The sequence below is a fragment of the Bos taurus genome, chromosome 22 (genome assembly GCF_002263795.3).
Source record: "Bos taurus isolate L1 Dominette 01449 registration number 42190680 breed Hereford chromosome 22, ARS-UCD2.0, whole genome shotgun sequence".
Classification (NCBI taxonomy): domain Eukaryota; kingdom Metazoa; phylum Chordata; class Mammalia; order Artiodactyla; family Bovidae; genus Bos; species Bos taurus.
Genome location: NC_037349.1, coordinates 44,000,515 through 44,015,769, shown reverse-complemented (window position 1 = coordinate 44,015,769; position 15,255 = coordinate 44,000,515). Strand labels below are relative to the sequence as shown.

Below are 15,255 nucleotides of genomic sequence, written 5' to 3'. Positions count from 1 at the left end.
CATTTAATGATTGGAGCATCTGCTACATGCCACAGACCATGCCAGACTCTGAACCTCAGCAGTGACTCTGTCACAAGACAGAAAGACATAGTCCCTGACCCCATGGAGCTCACGGCTGATGTGGGAACAGTCAGAGCCATCACTGGGCAGCTTAGGGAGCAGGACGTGGTGAGAGACACACAGGAAGTGCTGGCCCAGATTCGAGCATGGGAAGGCTTCCTGTGCGATGTGGGGCGACAGGGCTGGAGAGGACAGACGTGGAAGCCCAGAGGTGGGAGAACACAGGGCACACTTCTGGAAGCCCATGGAAAGGGGCCTTGATGGCCAAGGTGACACACTAGACCTTGACCATGGAAAGGTCTGGGCAGAGGTGATGGGACTCCACAGATGCTGAGTGAGGAATGGATGCAGCGGGTCAAAGTCTCCTGGACACAGCAAAGGCAATGTGCATGTGGACTATTACTGGGGATGCACTCCTCAATTTCCTTTGTTTTTCAATTCCGGGTGTCCAGAGATCAGAACAGATCCTCAGGAATATGTAGACCAGAAACAAATCTATGTAAACTCACAACAGTTTATATGCAGTGCCGCATCACCTCCCACCTACTCATGCTTTGGCCCTGCTAGGGGGAGGGTAAGGAGCACTTGGCTCCTGGACTCAGATTAGGAAACTGTTGGGGAAGAGGTGATACACCCAAAGGGAGTCCTGTCATGGGGTGTGTGGAGAGAATAAGCAGGAAATGTGGGTCACTATCCATGGAGTTTGAAAACTGGTGGAGAAACCAGAAGATACTGATGATCAGCCACCTTTTCTCCTTGAAACAGACAGTTCATGAGGGCTCATTCTTGAATTCAGCTCCATCTCCCCTAACTTTGCAAGACAAGGCAGAATAGGACCAAGGCTGTCACCTAAGTCATCAGTTGGGAAAGCTGGGGTGTCTACTGCAGGTCTCCACACGAAAGAGTGAGTGAAGAGCTATAACCGGTGCCAGGTAGGGAAGCAGGGGTGAGGGGCTGGGATGAGGCACCAGGGAGCACAGTTGGAGAAAGCCATCTCTTGAGAAGGCACAAGGGCAAGGGCAAGATGGAGACCACCAACCCGGCCATCGAGGACCCACCAGGTACCTTTAACATTCGTCCTGGGAGATCACACATTTAAAACCCACTGATAATACCACTCATATGACCAATGCTGAGAGAAATATTAAGAATAAGATAAAATCCACCCACAAATCACCACCACCCAGTAATCAGTTCAGTTGCTCAGTCGTGTCCAACTCTTTACGATCCCATGGACTGCAGCACATCAGGGTTCCCTGTCCATTGCCAACTCCCGGAGCTTGCTCAAACACATGTCCATCAAGTCGACGATGCCATCCAACCATCTCATCCTCTGTCGTCCCCTTCTCCTCCTGCCTTCAATCCTTCCCAGCATCAGGGTCTTTTACAATGAGTCAGTTCTTCACATCAGGTGGCCAAAGTACTGGAGCTTCGGCTTCAGCATCAGTCCTTCCAATGAATATTCAGGACAGATTTCCTTGAGGATTGACTGGTTGGATCCCCTTGCAGTTCAAGAGACTCTCAAGAGTCTTCTCCAACACCACAGTTCAAAAGCATCAATTCTTCCATGCTCAGCTTTCTTTATAGTCCAACTCTCATATCCATACATGACCACTGGAAAAACCATAGCTTTGACTAGACAGACCTTTGTTGGCAAAGTAACGTCTCTGCTTTTTAATACGCCATCTAGGTTGGTCATAGCTTCTCTTCCAAGGAGCAAGAATCTTTTAATTTCATGGCTGCAGTCACCATCTGCAGTGATTTTGGAGCCAAAAATATAAAGTCTGTCAGTTTCCATTGTTTCCCCATCTATTTGCCGTGAAGTGATGGGACCAGATGCCATGATCCTAGTTTTTTGAATGTTGTTTTAAGCCAACTTTTTCACTCTCCTCTTTCACTTTCAAGAGGCTCTTTAGTTCCTCTTCACTTTTTGCCATAAGGGTGGTGTCATCTGTGTATCTGAGGTTACTGATACCCAGCAACATCTACTGTTATTTTGTGTGCTTTTTTGTTTTCCATTTAACATATTGTGAACCTCTTCCTTGTGATAAAACACTCTACAACATGACTGTTAAGAGTCGCCTATTGGTCTATGGTATGAATGTGCCTCTTCTTATCAGCAGTCCTGACTGGTACCTGGTTTGATCCTCACTTCTCAGCATCAGGGATAATGCTTAGTGATGAAAATCTTTGCATAACTAACTTTGATACACAGTTCTGGTTATTTCCTACAGAGAAAATGCTAGAAGTGGATTACTGAAAGGAATATTCAAGTCTTCTGCCTTTAGCAGTATTCAGATGCCCCTCCCCCACCCCACACACACACACTTTCTTTTGAAAAGTGTGGAGCATCCAGTTGATGAAGCAACACTAACCTTCTCCCCCAGGAGATGGTGACACCTGTGAAGGAATAAGGTGTTCATCTCAGTGTTCAGACCTAAGCAATGTTCTGCAAGCAGCTAATACAGTAAAAGACTTCTTTCTCTAAAACCAAGTCCCATCTGCTCTCATAATCTAGGCTTGAGGAAGACCTGAGAAGCAAGACCGGGAGGTGGGGTGGAAAGGTAGACAGGTACTTCAGGGCAGGAAATGCCTGGGTTCAAATCCAACGTCGCCCTGCCCTGAAGGTGGGACGTTACCTAAGCCATAAACCCTGCTGGGAGTATGGGACGCGCCCAGGTGGTAGCAGGTGTCCAACTCACAGGGGTGACTCTAAGACACAACAGGTCATCACCAGCCCTAAGTCTACAGTCTGGAGACCGGACCCACAGGGAGTGCAAACTTGAGACAATACAAGCCACTTGGCGGGAGGATGTGGGACACCCCAGTGGCCCTCAGCTCTGGAGAGCATGGTAAGCGAATGGGGGTCTCACCCCAATTTGCAAAGCAGGAATGGATGCAGTTAACTCCTCTGGGAGGCCTTCTGAAACTCACTAGCAACTGTTACCGCTGACCCTGATGCCAACTGAGACAAATGACGGCTGTGCACACTTGCTGTATGCCAGGCACTGGACTACCCGGACTATCCCCTCCATCCACTTCATCCTCACCACCACACCATAGGCAGGTGCGCTGTCATCCCCATCAGACAGAGGAGGAAACTGAGTGCCACGGAGATGAGGTAACGTGCCCTGCTGACTGATCAGTGGTAGGGCTGGGGTCTCAAGCTGGTTAAAGCAGCAAAGTCCAAGTCCAGCCCAGGTGGAAGGCATAAGCAAGGGGCACAGCCTGCCCTCAAGGAGCAGCTGGACTAGGGATTAAGAGGGTCTAGCACATAAACGCGGGAGCAGGACCTGAATGAGGGTGGACAGTTGTCAAGGAAGGCCTGACTGCAAAGGATGGCTGGAGACTTCGAGAGGGAGAAGGAAAAGTCTGGCACAGAGGGTCTGGGACAGGACCACACCAGAGAAGACCCTCAAATTCTGCTTTGGTGGCAGAGAAGAAAGAGAAACAGAGAAAAAGAGGTTGGCTAGGAGCCAGGTAATAACTTTGGGGTTCACTTCTGGGCTATCGGCAATTTACAAGTAGCCATTTCCTGTAGTTGGTCCTAGCCAACTGCCTGCAGAACTGAGTCCTCCAGGAGACAGGGACTCCACTGTGATCACTGAGGCCCTCTGCTACCCAGACCAGGGCTAACCAGATATCTCTAGGGGATCATACTTTATCACTGTACATCCCTTAACCTGCCCCAGATGACCACATCCCCAAAGGCAAGGGGGCTGTGTACTGGCTTCTGTGACCATAACTCTGCTTGGGCTCACAGTCAAGCCTCACCTCAGCCCCATTTGGTACTGAGCTATTACTTATTTCCCAGATGTATAAACAGTCGTGGAGAAGGCAATGGCACCCCACTCCAGTACTCTTGCCTGGAAAATCCCATGGACGGAGGAGCCTGGTGGGCTGCAGTCCCTGGGGTCGCTGAGAGTCGGACACGACTGAGCGACTTCACTTTCACTTTTCACTTTCATGCATTGGAGAAGGAAATGGCAACCCACTCCAGTGTTCTTGCCTGGGGAATCCCAGGGACGGCGCAGCCTGGTGGGCTGCCGTCTATGGGGTCGCACAGAGTCGGACACAACTGACGTGACTTAGCAGCAGCAGCAGCAGAAACAGTCGTGATTGGCTCAAGTGACCTGCTTAAGAGTCCCCCCAAAAGTGGCAGACTGAGATCTAAGTCCCGGGTACCTGAAACCAAAGCCCCACTTTAATCACAGTGATTAAAAAATCTCATCAAGAATGCACAATTATATAACTGTGTGCAGGATCTTCAAGTACCTCAAACTTCAGGTACATAAACCAAAGGCTGCTGCTGCTAAGTAGCTTCAGTCATGTCCGACTCTGTGCGACCCCATAAACCAAAGGCAGGTCCTGCTTATTTTTGCCTTCTGTCACCAGTCATGCTTCGGCCTTTCTCTGCTGAGTCCTGCCTGGCCTGGCCTTGCCCAGCCTGGTGAGAAACATCCATGCTTTATCTGGGAGCTGCCACCTGTCCCATTCCCTGGAATGTTTTAACCAGCGAGATCAGGAAGAGCAGTCTTCAACCTGAGGACCATTACTTGGTCTCTGCGTCCCCTCCAGCTTCTAAAACTTGGGAAATTCCCCCGACCATGAATTGGCCGTCGGTTAGAGAAACAATCACTGCTTTTGTTCACAGCCAGAGCAGAGTGTGGTAATCCAGCACAGGGACCTTAAAGCAACAAGTTCAGAAAAATGTCTGTATCTCTATCAGAGCTGACAGATGATCAGGGGAAAATGAGCCTGGTAAATGGGACGTAGGCAGATCTGAGAACCCAGTCAACTGTTACAGGCTATGTACAGTCAACTTTTAAGAATCCTGCCTTAGTTTGATTTTGTGAGGAGCACCACCCCCTCCACAAGCCCCGTGCCTTCCTTCCACAACAGTCACATGTAAACCCACCCTCTTCTCTTAGGCAAAGAGATGATTTAACACAGCACCTAACAAAGGTGCTGCGCTTTACCTCCTGGGCTGAAGCTCCTATCTTCTACCCATATCCATAGGGCCCACAAGTAGTCCAAAACCTGCTCTTCCACAGAATAAGAGCCACTATTTACCACACGGCTACTGCTGCTGCTAAGTCGCTTCAGTCGTGTCCGGCTCTGTGCGACCCCATAGACGACAGCCCACCAGGCTCCCCCGTCCCTGGGATTCTCCAGGCAAGAGTACTGGAGTGGGGTGCATTGCCTTCTCCAACCACACGGCTAGAACTTGCCAAGTGTGGCTGTGGGTGCTTTATAAACCCCAGTTCATTTAAGTCTCACAATAACCTAATGTGGCAGGTATCAGTCCCATCTTGCAGATCAAACAACTGAGGCTCAGAACGATTAGGTGGTTTGCCCATAGTCCCATACTGAGAATGAGGTAGAATCGAGATGGCAGGGATCATGTATACCTTATTCATTACTGCATCTCCAGTACATATTTTAGGCTTTCAAATAAATATTGTAAAAAGATTTTATTACCTATAAATGTGAAAGATGGTGTAAAAACCCTCTAGAAAGAGGCCAGGGAGCCAAGCCTAGTGATCTTGCATTATTTTTCCTTAATCTCAAAGACCCCATTTGAATTTTATCTCCTTGCAAAAGGCCTTACACCTTGTTTCTGTCTGTCCTGCCCTTCATTCTATCTCCACTATTCTTGAACCACTTCTGATTTTGTTCCTCTCAACTGAGAAGACAGGGTAGCGGGTAGGGGAGGAAAATATCTTTATTGAGTCCTTTATTAAGGGCTCACTATGCCCAAGACGTGCATGCACGCTCAGTCATGTCTGATTCTTTGCGACTCCATGGACTGTAGCCCGCCAGGCTCCTCTGTTCATGGGATTCTCCAGGCAAGAATACTGCAGTGGGTTGCCATTTCCTCCTTCAGGGGTTCTTCCCAACCCAGGGATCGAACCCGTCTCCTGCATTGGCAGGTGGATTTTTTACCACTGTGCCACCAGGGACACCCATGCCTGAGACAGTGAAGGTATAATTTACATCTCCTTCCTCATCTACCTGCTTATTGCTTGTAGCCTCTTATTCAACTAAACCTAAATTAAGTGTTTCCTAATTAAAGCCTGCAAAGGGAAGCTGGTCTTTGCTACCTAAAGTTTGCATTTCTAAAACAAAGTAAATAAAACCAGTGGTGAGGTCCCACAGATGTTGGCAACTGTATGAACCCAAAGCAGATATAAAAATGGACTCTTGCTTTCTAATACCATGGTAAAAATTAGGGCTTCTCATGCTGTCCAAAGAGGATTTTCTCACCACTAACAGGAAAGAGGTATTCTGCAGCATCTGCCTAATGAAATCCTTCCAATAGAGTCCTTTTAGATCCGTCTGCTTAACCTCTGAACCAGCTGTACTCTCAATATGTGGACTAAGGAGGGAACCAACTCGCCATAACTTGCTACTCAAGGTTTTTTCTTCTTAGAAATTATGTTGAGAGACAGTACAGCCCATTGGTTAGGAATGAGGATGATTCAATCAGATGTATGAATCCCAATGTTGCTGACTTCTTGTTTGTGCCCTCAGCAAAGCTACCCCATTTCTGGGTGTCAGAATCTCAAAAATGAGGCCCCAAAGTTGACATAAACCAGGGATGTAACTCAGAGCACATGGCACACAGAAGATGAGACACCTCACATCAGAAGAATGAACAGGCACCTTTTTCTTTCTGAATGACAGGAAATTTGTGGCTCCCAAATTTCAGCATCCATCAACTTCTTTTCCAATTTCTTCAAAGAAAGTCCATTGTTCTGAGAGTCATATTTCTCCTTGAGGTAAGTGTCCCTGCCCCGGTTCCCGACACCGATGAGACAACAGGCATCTGACCGACGGAGGGTGGAGTAAACGATCAAGGGCAGCAGGTTCCTTTTCCTGCAAGTATAAGACAGACCAGCCATCCTGGCCTCCTCACCCTGGGTAATCTCTCTCCCTCTCAGAATAAGGGCCCACAGAAAATTGTGCTAGGAACCCCAGCTATTCAGGAAACAGAAAACATGACCTAGAATAATGAGCCACCACAATCTTAGAACAAAACATTTTATTTGATGCAGAGATGCTAGGGTACAAAAACAACATTCTGCAGATGTCGCCTGTGGACACTATCACCTATTTACAGTTATGTACAAATCAAATAAGACAGTAACATCTTCAATGTAAAAACACAGCATGCTGCTACAGTCTGCTGGTCAGTGCTCACTATTCCACCAAACCTCACAAAGGAGAAACTTAAAGATGAAACAAAGACAATGGCAATAACCACTGTTCCACAGGCTTTCCCCCCAGACAAACAGGGAGCTTCTGCAGTGAAAAACAAAACAGTGAAAATAAAAGTCATCTACTCTCTAAATGAATACATTTGGTTTTTACAAAAGCTTTTGCTCTCTCCAGACTCACTACATCTTTTTCTTGAGACAGAAAATAACCACTTATTAAAAATAACATGCTTACACATTAGCGTCATCCAACGGTAATTATTTTTTGGCTAATGACAGGAGCGGCCAACTTTGTCTTTGTCACATACAAACAGAAGATAGCTTCTTTGAATCTTCTCCACTGAAATTTTCTTTGATAAAAACATCAGATACACAGTCATAATGGTTTGCTTTTGTCAGGCATCTGCTTGTACAAACCACAGTGCTTGGTCGACCTGGAGCCATGGCTCCAGCCCTTTAGAACACGGACATGTTCCTTGCAGAGTCTGTGGTCCTCACTGAATTTTGGAGAGGAGTCGAAGAGCAGGAGGGAAGGCAACTGCCCAAAGGGGCCTCACTCGACCTCTTAGCAAATTAGCCCTTAGCAACTGCTATCTTGTCTGTGGCTAAAGTCTGCACCATTTAATAATACTATGAGTCATGAATTAAAGGTGACATATACAGATATATAAAAATAGAATCCAAAATTGGAAGGGAGGGGTGGTTGCCACTCAGATAGTAAGAGCTGGTCTTGAAGGGTATCTTGAAGCAGCCCAGGAATGACATCAGACACATCAAGAATAAGCACCAAGTGTTTGAACACACAAGGGAAAAAAATAACAAACCCACATATGATAGAGGACTACTGCTGAGAAAAAAAATGTAGTAAGCAACCTTCAAAATGAACACAGGTGATATACCACTTTTTAAAAAGCGTCTTTATACTTCTAAACAGTAAAAGAAGCTGGGTACGTAAGAATTTCTGTTAATCCCCATCCTGAGCTTGGCTTTCACAAGGCACCAATGTGAATAAGGCAGCACATTCTATTTGGGCAACTAAACTGAGTGTGAAGCTGAGAAACAGAAGGGCAGTGAAAATTATTAAGCCCCTGGAAAACAAGAGCTGTGAAGAATGAGTAGGGGTGGGATTATTTATCACCGGAATAAAAATACTAGAGGGATGATTTCACTGTGGTTTTCAAATACATGGAAGGTGAGCAGCTGTTCTTTTTCCACTACACGCTGAACAAAAGAAGGCTGGTTTGAATTTCTATAAGGAAGATGTACAAAGAACTATCTGATCAGCAGGGGAGGTTACAGAAGCTCCTTCGCTGAAAATCCAGAATCACATCCACAGCCAAATGACTGAAATAATTCATGCACAACCCTTTCTGTTTGACACTAGATGGGCACCTGCCAGATAATCCAAACTCTCTCTCACCCCCAAAGCTCTGCTATCAGCATGAAAGCTATTGGCTTACAGTCTGTGATCTCCTTCTGTTTATTTTAACCCTAAACCTGGAAAGGAGGTGATATAGCAAGGATGACCCAACTCCATGAGGACTCCTGACTGGTATCTCCGTATTCTGTCACAAATCTCCAAAACAGATCAATTCACAAGTTATTTAAAACTGAAGACGGAGCAAATGCCTGGCTCTAGTGGATACTCAGGACTCCTTGCCCTGCTCTCCACAATGTCTGCTTTCCTCATTAGGGCTTGGCCTAAGCTCAGCATTAAAAAAGTGATTTAATTCATCTAAAAAAGTGATTAAGCCAAGAGTTAAAACTATAAATAAGGACCTTTAAGGTGTGGAATTTAAATGAAACTATTCCAAGTGTCACATTTTATAAGTGAGGAGAAATCTGATTTTGAAATTAACAATTGCTTTGCCTTTTTCTTAAAACATATGAAGTATGAAGAAGCAATCAAAAGATCTCAAATGTATTCACAATCATAGCAAATTTCTTTAGGGAAGCAATGGGTAAAAAAAAAAAAAAAAGTAATCTAACTTCTGGCTGCATTTAGCAAGAGTATTTTCTTGTGGCACCAGACATATGTAATTACCATGGATGCCTTTCTTTTCAAATTTTCTAAAGCAGATGTGGCAAACTGATAGCTAGTGGGCCAAATCAGGTCCACCCATGGGTTTCCTGAATTCAATTAAGAATTTTATTGCCCATACTAAAAAAAATAATCAGATTTTTTTCATGTAAAACTCCCAGATTCCCAGTTTCTCTTGAAAAATGGGACAATCAGGAAACACTATATGGTCACAACTGGCTGGAGTGGCTGCTCCCTGTAGTACAGCACAAGGGTGTCTGCTGGCCACAGTCTCCACCAGGCCCCACTGTCTCTCTGAGCCCGAGAAGGGTTTGTCACCATACCTTATTATCACTACACTTGCTACAGGGGGGCCTCCTGAAGGAACAGCATTTGTTAAATAAGAACAGACTCTTTCCCAACAATATCAACTAGAAAAGGCTCATAATCTTCTCATTGCCATTGTCCACCTCTCTCCAATAAAGACAGGGTAATTCCTCTCTCCTTAAGAGAACCCACTTAGTGTTGAGCTGGTTGCGGACTGCAGAGTTTTCTCTCTTTAGGGAGGAAAGTGTGTCATTTCTTCACCAGGAATTTAAAAAAAAAAAAAAAGCTTTTTTCTTCCTTTGCTTCTTTTAAAGGAAAAGACAACTCAACTCTGAACTTCTGATCTGGGACTATCTCAATTATTATTGTGTCAACCAAAAACTCTTTGTTTCATGACTTTTATGACCTCTCTCACATTGGGCTCAAAATTCTGTTACCTGGCTAGGTCACTCACTGAAGTCCTGGGACGTGGGCCTGGATGACTTCTGATTATCTGGAGATCAACGTCCCTCACAGGCCCAGGCCTCAGTTCTCCAAAAGACTCCTGCCCCTGTATGACTGGGCTAGGCCCATCCAGGCAGTCCCTACTGCTTGTAGCTCATCTCAGAGAAGAACACACCTTTGCCTGGGCCTTCACCCACCTGGTCATGCTCTAAGAAAAGCCGACTGTGCCAAATGCTAAGGTGTCATGTGTGTCAGACGTGTAGTGCATCGGTGAGTCGAGATAAACAACTGGCTCCCTCATTTCAACTACCTGCTCTTCCCAGTTAGCTGAAGGAAGCCAGGACCTACCTCTGGTCTCCGGTACAGAGGATACCACCTATCTGAGCTACAGAGCCTTTTACTCTAGGAATAAAGGCCCTTCATTGAGTTCAATCCCATATTTGAATTCTTGGTTCCCCAGCATCTGAAAGCCTGTGACTTCTGAACCTTTATCTGAATTCTGTCCTATCATTTCCACCATCCAGGACCATTCGTGAGTCAAAAGCACCTCTGCATAAAACGTTTTGCATTAATCTATACAGCAACCATTCCCACTTTCAGCATGAGATGGGGAGGGTTTAAAAAAAAAAAAAGTGAAAGTAATAAGACAACCCTAGAAAAGCTGGACTTCTCAACTATTCAGAGCTGGGCATTCACACTGTCCTTTTCATTACTTGGTACAAAAGTTTGATTTTGCTGAACATCACAATCTTTAGTATTTCAAAATAAGTACCTAAACCCTAAATTCACACTAAAGCATCACTTGATTTTTGGCCAAGCAGTTTTTCCTTTCCATTTTCACAGTGAGTTTACTTAGCAAGCTCTCTGCCCATGCTCATGGAGCTCAGCTGATGCTTCTTCTCTGGTCTTTCACTCTGTTACTGGGGCCAGTTTCTCAGAGATGCCTTGTTTCACATACAAAGCTGAACATCTATCCTAAGGCAGCTCCTAATGGCACCTCTGGGGCATGCACCATTTCTTGACTTCAGTAAGAAATCACTCTGAAAATGTTTCCAAGTGCATTTTCATACATTAATAAGACTGCCCCATCTCCTTCACAGAATGGATGCCGACAATGGAATGGCAGGACACTCACGGGAGGCCAGAAACTATGTTCATCTTGGATTCCACAGTGACAGCATGGAACATCCCTCCTCCAACAAGATGCTTGGTCTTACAGGGGAGACAGTTCTGCAGCCCACTTGTCTCTCCCTCAGAGCAGCTGCAGGAAACTCGATGCCAGAAAACAGACGAGCATGTTCTTCTCCCAAGAAGCTGCCAGCTGCCTTTACAGAGCAGGCAGTGTGGTATTTGCATCAAAGATACACACAAACCTCTTCTTTCCAGCAAGGGTGCAAGCCTTCGCTTCCCCACCTGCTGGGCGTGAACCTCGAAGGAAAAGTCCTCCCCTCCCCACTTCCCCACACCCCACCTTAGGATGCTTCTCAGTGTCCGCCCCCCCCCGTCAATATTGGTCCTATTTTGTGAAGGAGTGAAAATCAGGGTCCCTGGTATTGGTGCCAAAATCCAACAGCATTTATGAAAAAGGTAGAAAAAGATATTCACTCCCCCTTAAGGTCATGGAGAGGGAAAAGGAACAACTATTTTCCCTTTGGAAACAAAAATTCTGTACAGAAGTCACTCATAAAAACAAAACATATTACTTCTCCCTTTTAAAGCAAATTCTTTCCTCTTAAGCTCTCAATGCCTATTTTTGGTAGAGTGAAGTATAAGAGAGAAATTTTTAATTGGGTAAGTCAAACAAAAAGAAAATGAAACCTTATTCACAGGCTAGGGTTGTGAGGGAAGTACTTTAAGATTCAAGAATTTAATGATTTCAGGTCCCATGTCTTCTCTAGACAATACTTAAAGAGCACATTCATCTTTGTAACAATACCTTCCTTTTCACCTTCTTAAAAAGAGGTTTGTCATTAGGCAAAACAAGTTCAGCAGATTAACTGGCTACCACCTCCACATACTGCTGTTTTGTCAGTGGATTCTCATCCCTAATTTTCTGTTCAGAGCTTTAGACTAGAGGTCAACCAAAACACAAATTACAACTTTGGTGAATACAGCCCAGTTAGGTATCAGTTTCTTAAAAATAAACATTTAGGCACCAACATCTGAGATTCAACAAAGTAAGTATAAGCCAGGGAAACTTGGTGGGCAGACCTGGCCCCTGCGTGATGCCTACTCAGATCAAGATGTGGCCCCAGTGCCCTCTGCAAATTGACCAACCCATCTCAGAAAGAATGGTCTAGATGGTCATTGGCCTGGCCCTGAAGCCCCCTCCTTGGCCAGACATGTCCCCCACTAATATGTAAGACTCATTTTTATGAAAAATGACTGTATATTCAGTTACCTTCTTGACCTCTGACTCCAGAGCTTTTTTTTAAACACCCATGGCATTGTAAATGGCACTGTAAATTCCATACCAACAATGGAAAGAGGCATTATCTTTAACTACATGGATTCCATAGAGACTGGCACTTGACTTCTGTGGCTGTAGTGGCATCAAAAGTGCTTTTTCCACAAAGCATTTCAAATCAAAGCAGCCAATAGCTAACTGGCAAAGTTTGCACAGATAAATTAAGTCTGAATGATCAGTGCGGGTATTTTCCTGTTTCTTCCCTACCTCCCAGAATTGGCTCTAGTCCAAAGTCTGACCTAACATGGCAAGCTGTTGTCAGACATTATGGACATCACTTTCACAGTTCCACATGGTTTCAGAGAACTGGAGACTCTGCCAATATATTTGGTAGAGAATAGAGAGGCAAGGAGAGCAAGTACTGGCCAGGATTTCGCTCTGAATATCCTTGTAAGAGACCTCAGCTCCAAGTGGGCCACATACCCAGAGAGATGAGCTGGGGAACCAGAGAGAGGCGGCAGCTAAAGTGGCAATGCTTAGACTCTTCCATTCTGTTACAAAGGGGCGACCGTGTGGAGTTCACCAGTGTAGCTGCAGCAACCAGGTTCTGCTTTGCACGCCCCTGAGGCAAGGAGCTTGGAAGGAAGGGCAGGAGGGTCTTCCTCACCTAAGAAAAGAAGAGAGGGCAGAGTCGCATGTTACTCCTGGGTGCTCAGGCCAGAATGAGGCTGGATCTGGGTTTGCACCATGCACTTTGCACAAGTGAGGTAGGCATCCCCACCGGCTCAAGGCTGGGCATTCTCATCCTGCCACCAGATTCCAGTTCCCTCAGCTGAGGGGCCAGGTATGCATGCATGGACTCCAAAGGGTTATAGGCACAGTAAGAGCAGCTCCAGACAGCATCCTGTGGGGGGCTCCCTGGGGAAGCAGGCCCTTCTACCAGAGCCTGTGTTGAGCTAGAATGGAGAGAATACTATGCCGCATGAACTCCTGGGTCAATACATGTGGCTTTAAAGATATTGGCAAGGTGGGGAGTGGTGAACTCTACAAATCTACAGGTCCACAGACACTCATCCAACACACTTGGGACCCAATGTGTTTCAGTATCTACACGTTTTCAGTTTAGAAAGGCGAGCTAATGCACATACTGTATGTTACATAACATGGTACCAGGCAGCTCACCATAATTTCTTATCAGTATTTCTGTAGCTCACACACCTGAACAGTCCCATTACCTGGGAGGCTACCAATGTAGTTTTGTTACTTCCCATAACGTTCGACTGACAAAACTGCAGCAAAATTAGCAAAAAGCTTCTCCTGGATTCTGGAATCCTAGAGCAAGGCTGTGGCCTGCATCAGGAACCCAACCCACCGAACCACCAGCTTCCCGCTCCCCGCGCCTCACCCAGGCCTGAGGAGGACGACACGCTCTCCGTCAGCGAAGACGTCTCCGTCTGATCTGCGGAGAGCCCTTCCATCAGGGGCAGGGACAGCTCAGACGAGGGCACAGACGAGTCATAGATGCCCGAGTCCCGCGGCATGTCCGAGGGCCCAGCAGCTTTCCCCGCATGCAGCAGGGGCCGCAGAACGGCACTGGCGCCTGCAACAACGGGTCCAGCCTCCACGTCTTCCTCAGGCCCGAACTGCGGGCCCTCAGAGTGCGAGTCGGCAGGTGTCCCAGGGCCCGCCGACTCGGCCTTGAGGCTGAATTCATTCTCGGGCCCTGGCTTGCAGAGGACTTCGTTTAAAACCAAGCCCGAGTCAAACTTCTCCAAGACCGGCTCTCGGTAGCGGAGAGGAGGCGGATGCAAAGGAGAGAACTGCTTCTCAAACCAGTCAGGCTCCTCATCGATAAACTGGTGCATGTTGCAAATGGCGACGTACAGGGAGCGGCCCGACTTGCTCCGGAAGTAGTTCCTTCGGCTAACCCGTCCCGGCTGCAGCCCGGGCTCTGGCAGACTGCGGTCCTGGGAGTGCAGGTGGGAGCAGAGCTGGGGCAGATGGTCCATGAGTTTGTACTTGGTGCTCAGGTCCAGGACGCCGGGAACGTCTCCTTCACAGGAATAATCGAAGTAGACGGCGATGAACTTGCTGAGCGCGGTGGATGAGCTCTGTTTGGCCTGGTGGAGCTTCTCGGCGATGGCAGACACCGCCACCAGGAAAAGCTCCCCTTTCCCCGAGCCTCGGCCGCCTCCTTTGTGCTTGTAGTTCTTCTCGTCCACGAAGTATTTCATGCCTTTGGAACACACCACGATGATGAACTGGGACTCGTGGATCTTCTGGATGACCCATTCTCTCTGCCGTTCCCTGCAGAGGCTGAAGTCTTCCCACAAGTCCAGAGCCACCTGGAAAGAGAACAGGTAACCTCACTCACCTGTACAGCTTGGAGAGTCGAGTGACAAGATGGGCAATGTTACAAGAAGGGCTCATCGTCTGCCCCAAATCTCTGCCATGTGCAGGCTCCAGGCCGCCCAACTCCAAGAAACAGCTAACATTCCATGGGTGACCGACCATCAAGCACCAGGCCCTCTGCATCATGTCCTCATTTTCGCATACTGTGGGCTCATTACCATTCCCACCCTACAAGTGAAGACAGAAGTTCAGAGTATCTGACAACCTGCCTAAGTCACACATCACATGTGAGGCCTCCAGTGGACTTAGAGTGTGATGGTGAGCATGGAAAACAGAGGAAATGAGGGAGGCTCTATCTAATGAGTGAGGCCACCTGGATGGGGGTAGATCCTGAAGAGAGAACTGGAAGGTGGTAATAGAAGGGT

General features: G+C 46.8%; 1 protein-coding gene across 3 annotated transcripts in view; it reads right to left on the bottom strand.

The window, feature by feature from the left end:
* Positions 1 to 7,090: 7,090 nt before the first annotated feature.
* IL17RD (interleukin 17 receptor D) overlaps positions 7,091 to 15,255 on the bottom strand; it is a 68,423-nt gene continuing 60,258 nt past the window's right edge. The window contains exons 12-14 of one of the 3 annotated variants that reach the window (XM_024983100.2): positions 14,990 to 15,058; positions 13,884 to 14,823; positions 7,091 to 13,145 (exon numbers count right to left, since the gene is read on the bottom strand). In XM_024983100.2, the coding sequence (XP_024838868.1) occupies positions 13,033 to 13,145; positions 13,884 to 14,823; positions 14,990 to 15,058 (1,122 nt within the window). In that variant the 3' untranslated portion in view covers positions 7,091 to 13,032. The remainder of the gene's footprint in view (positions 13,146 to 13,883; positions 14,824 to 14,989; positions 15,059 to 15,255) is intronic. The other 2 variants (XM_024983101.2, NM_001205427.2) reach the window with 2 other exon arrangements.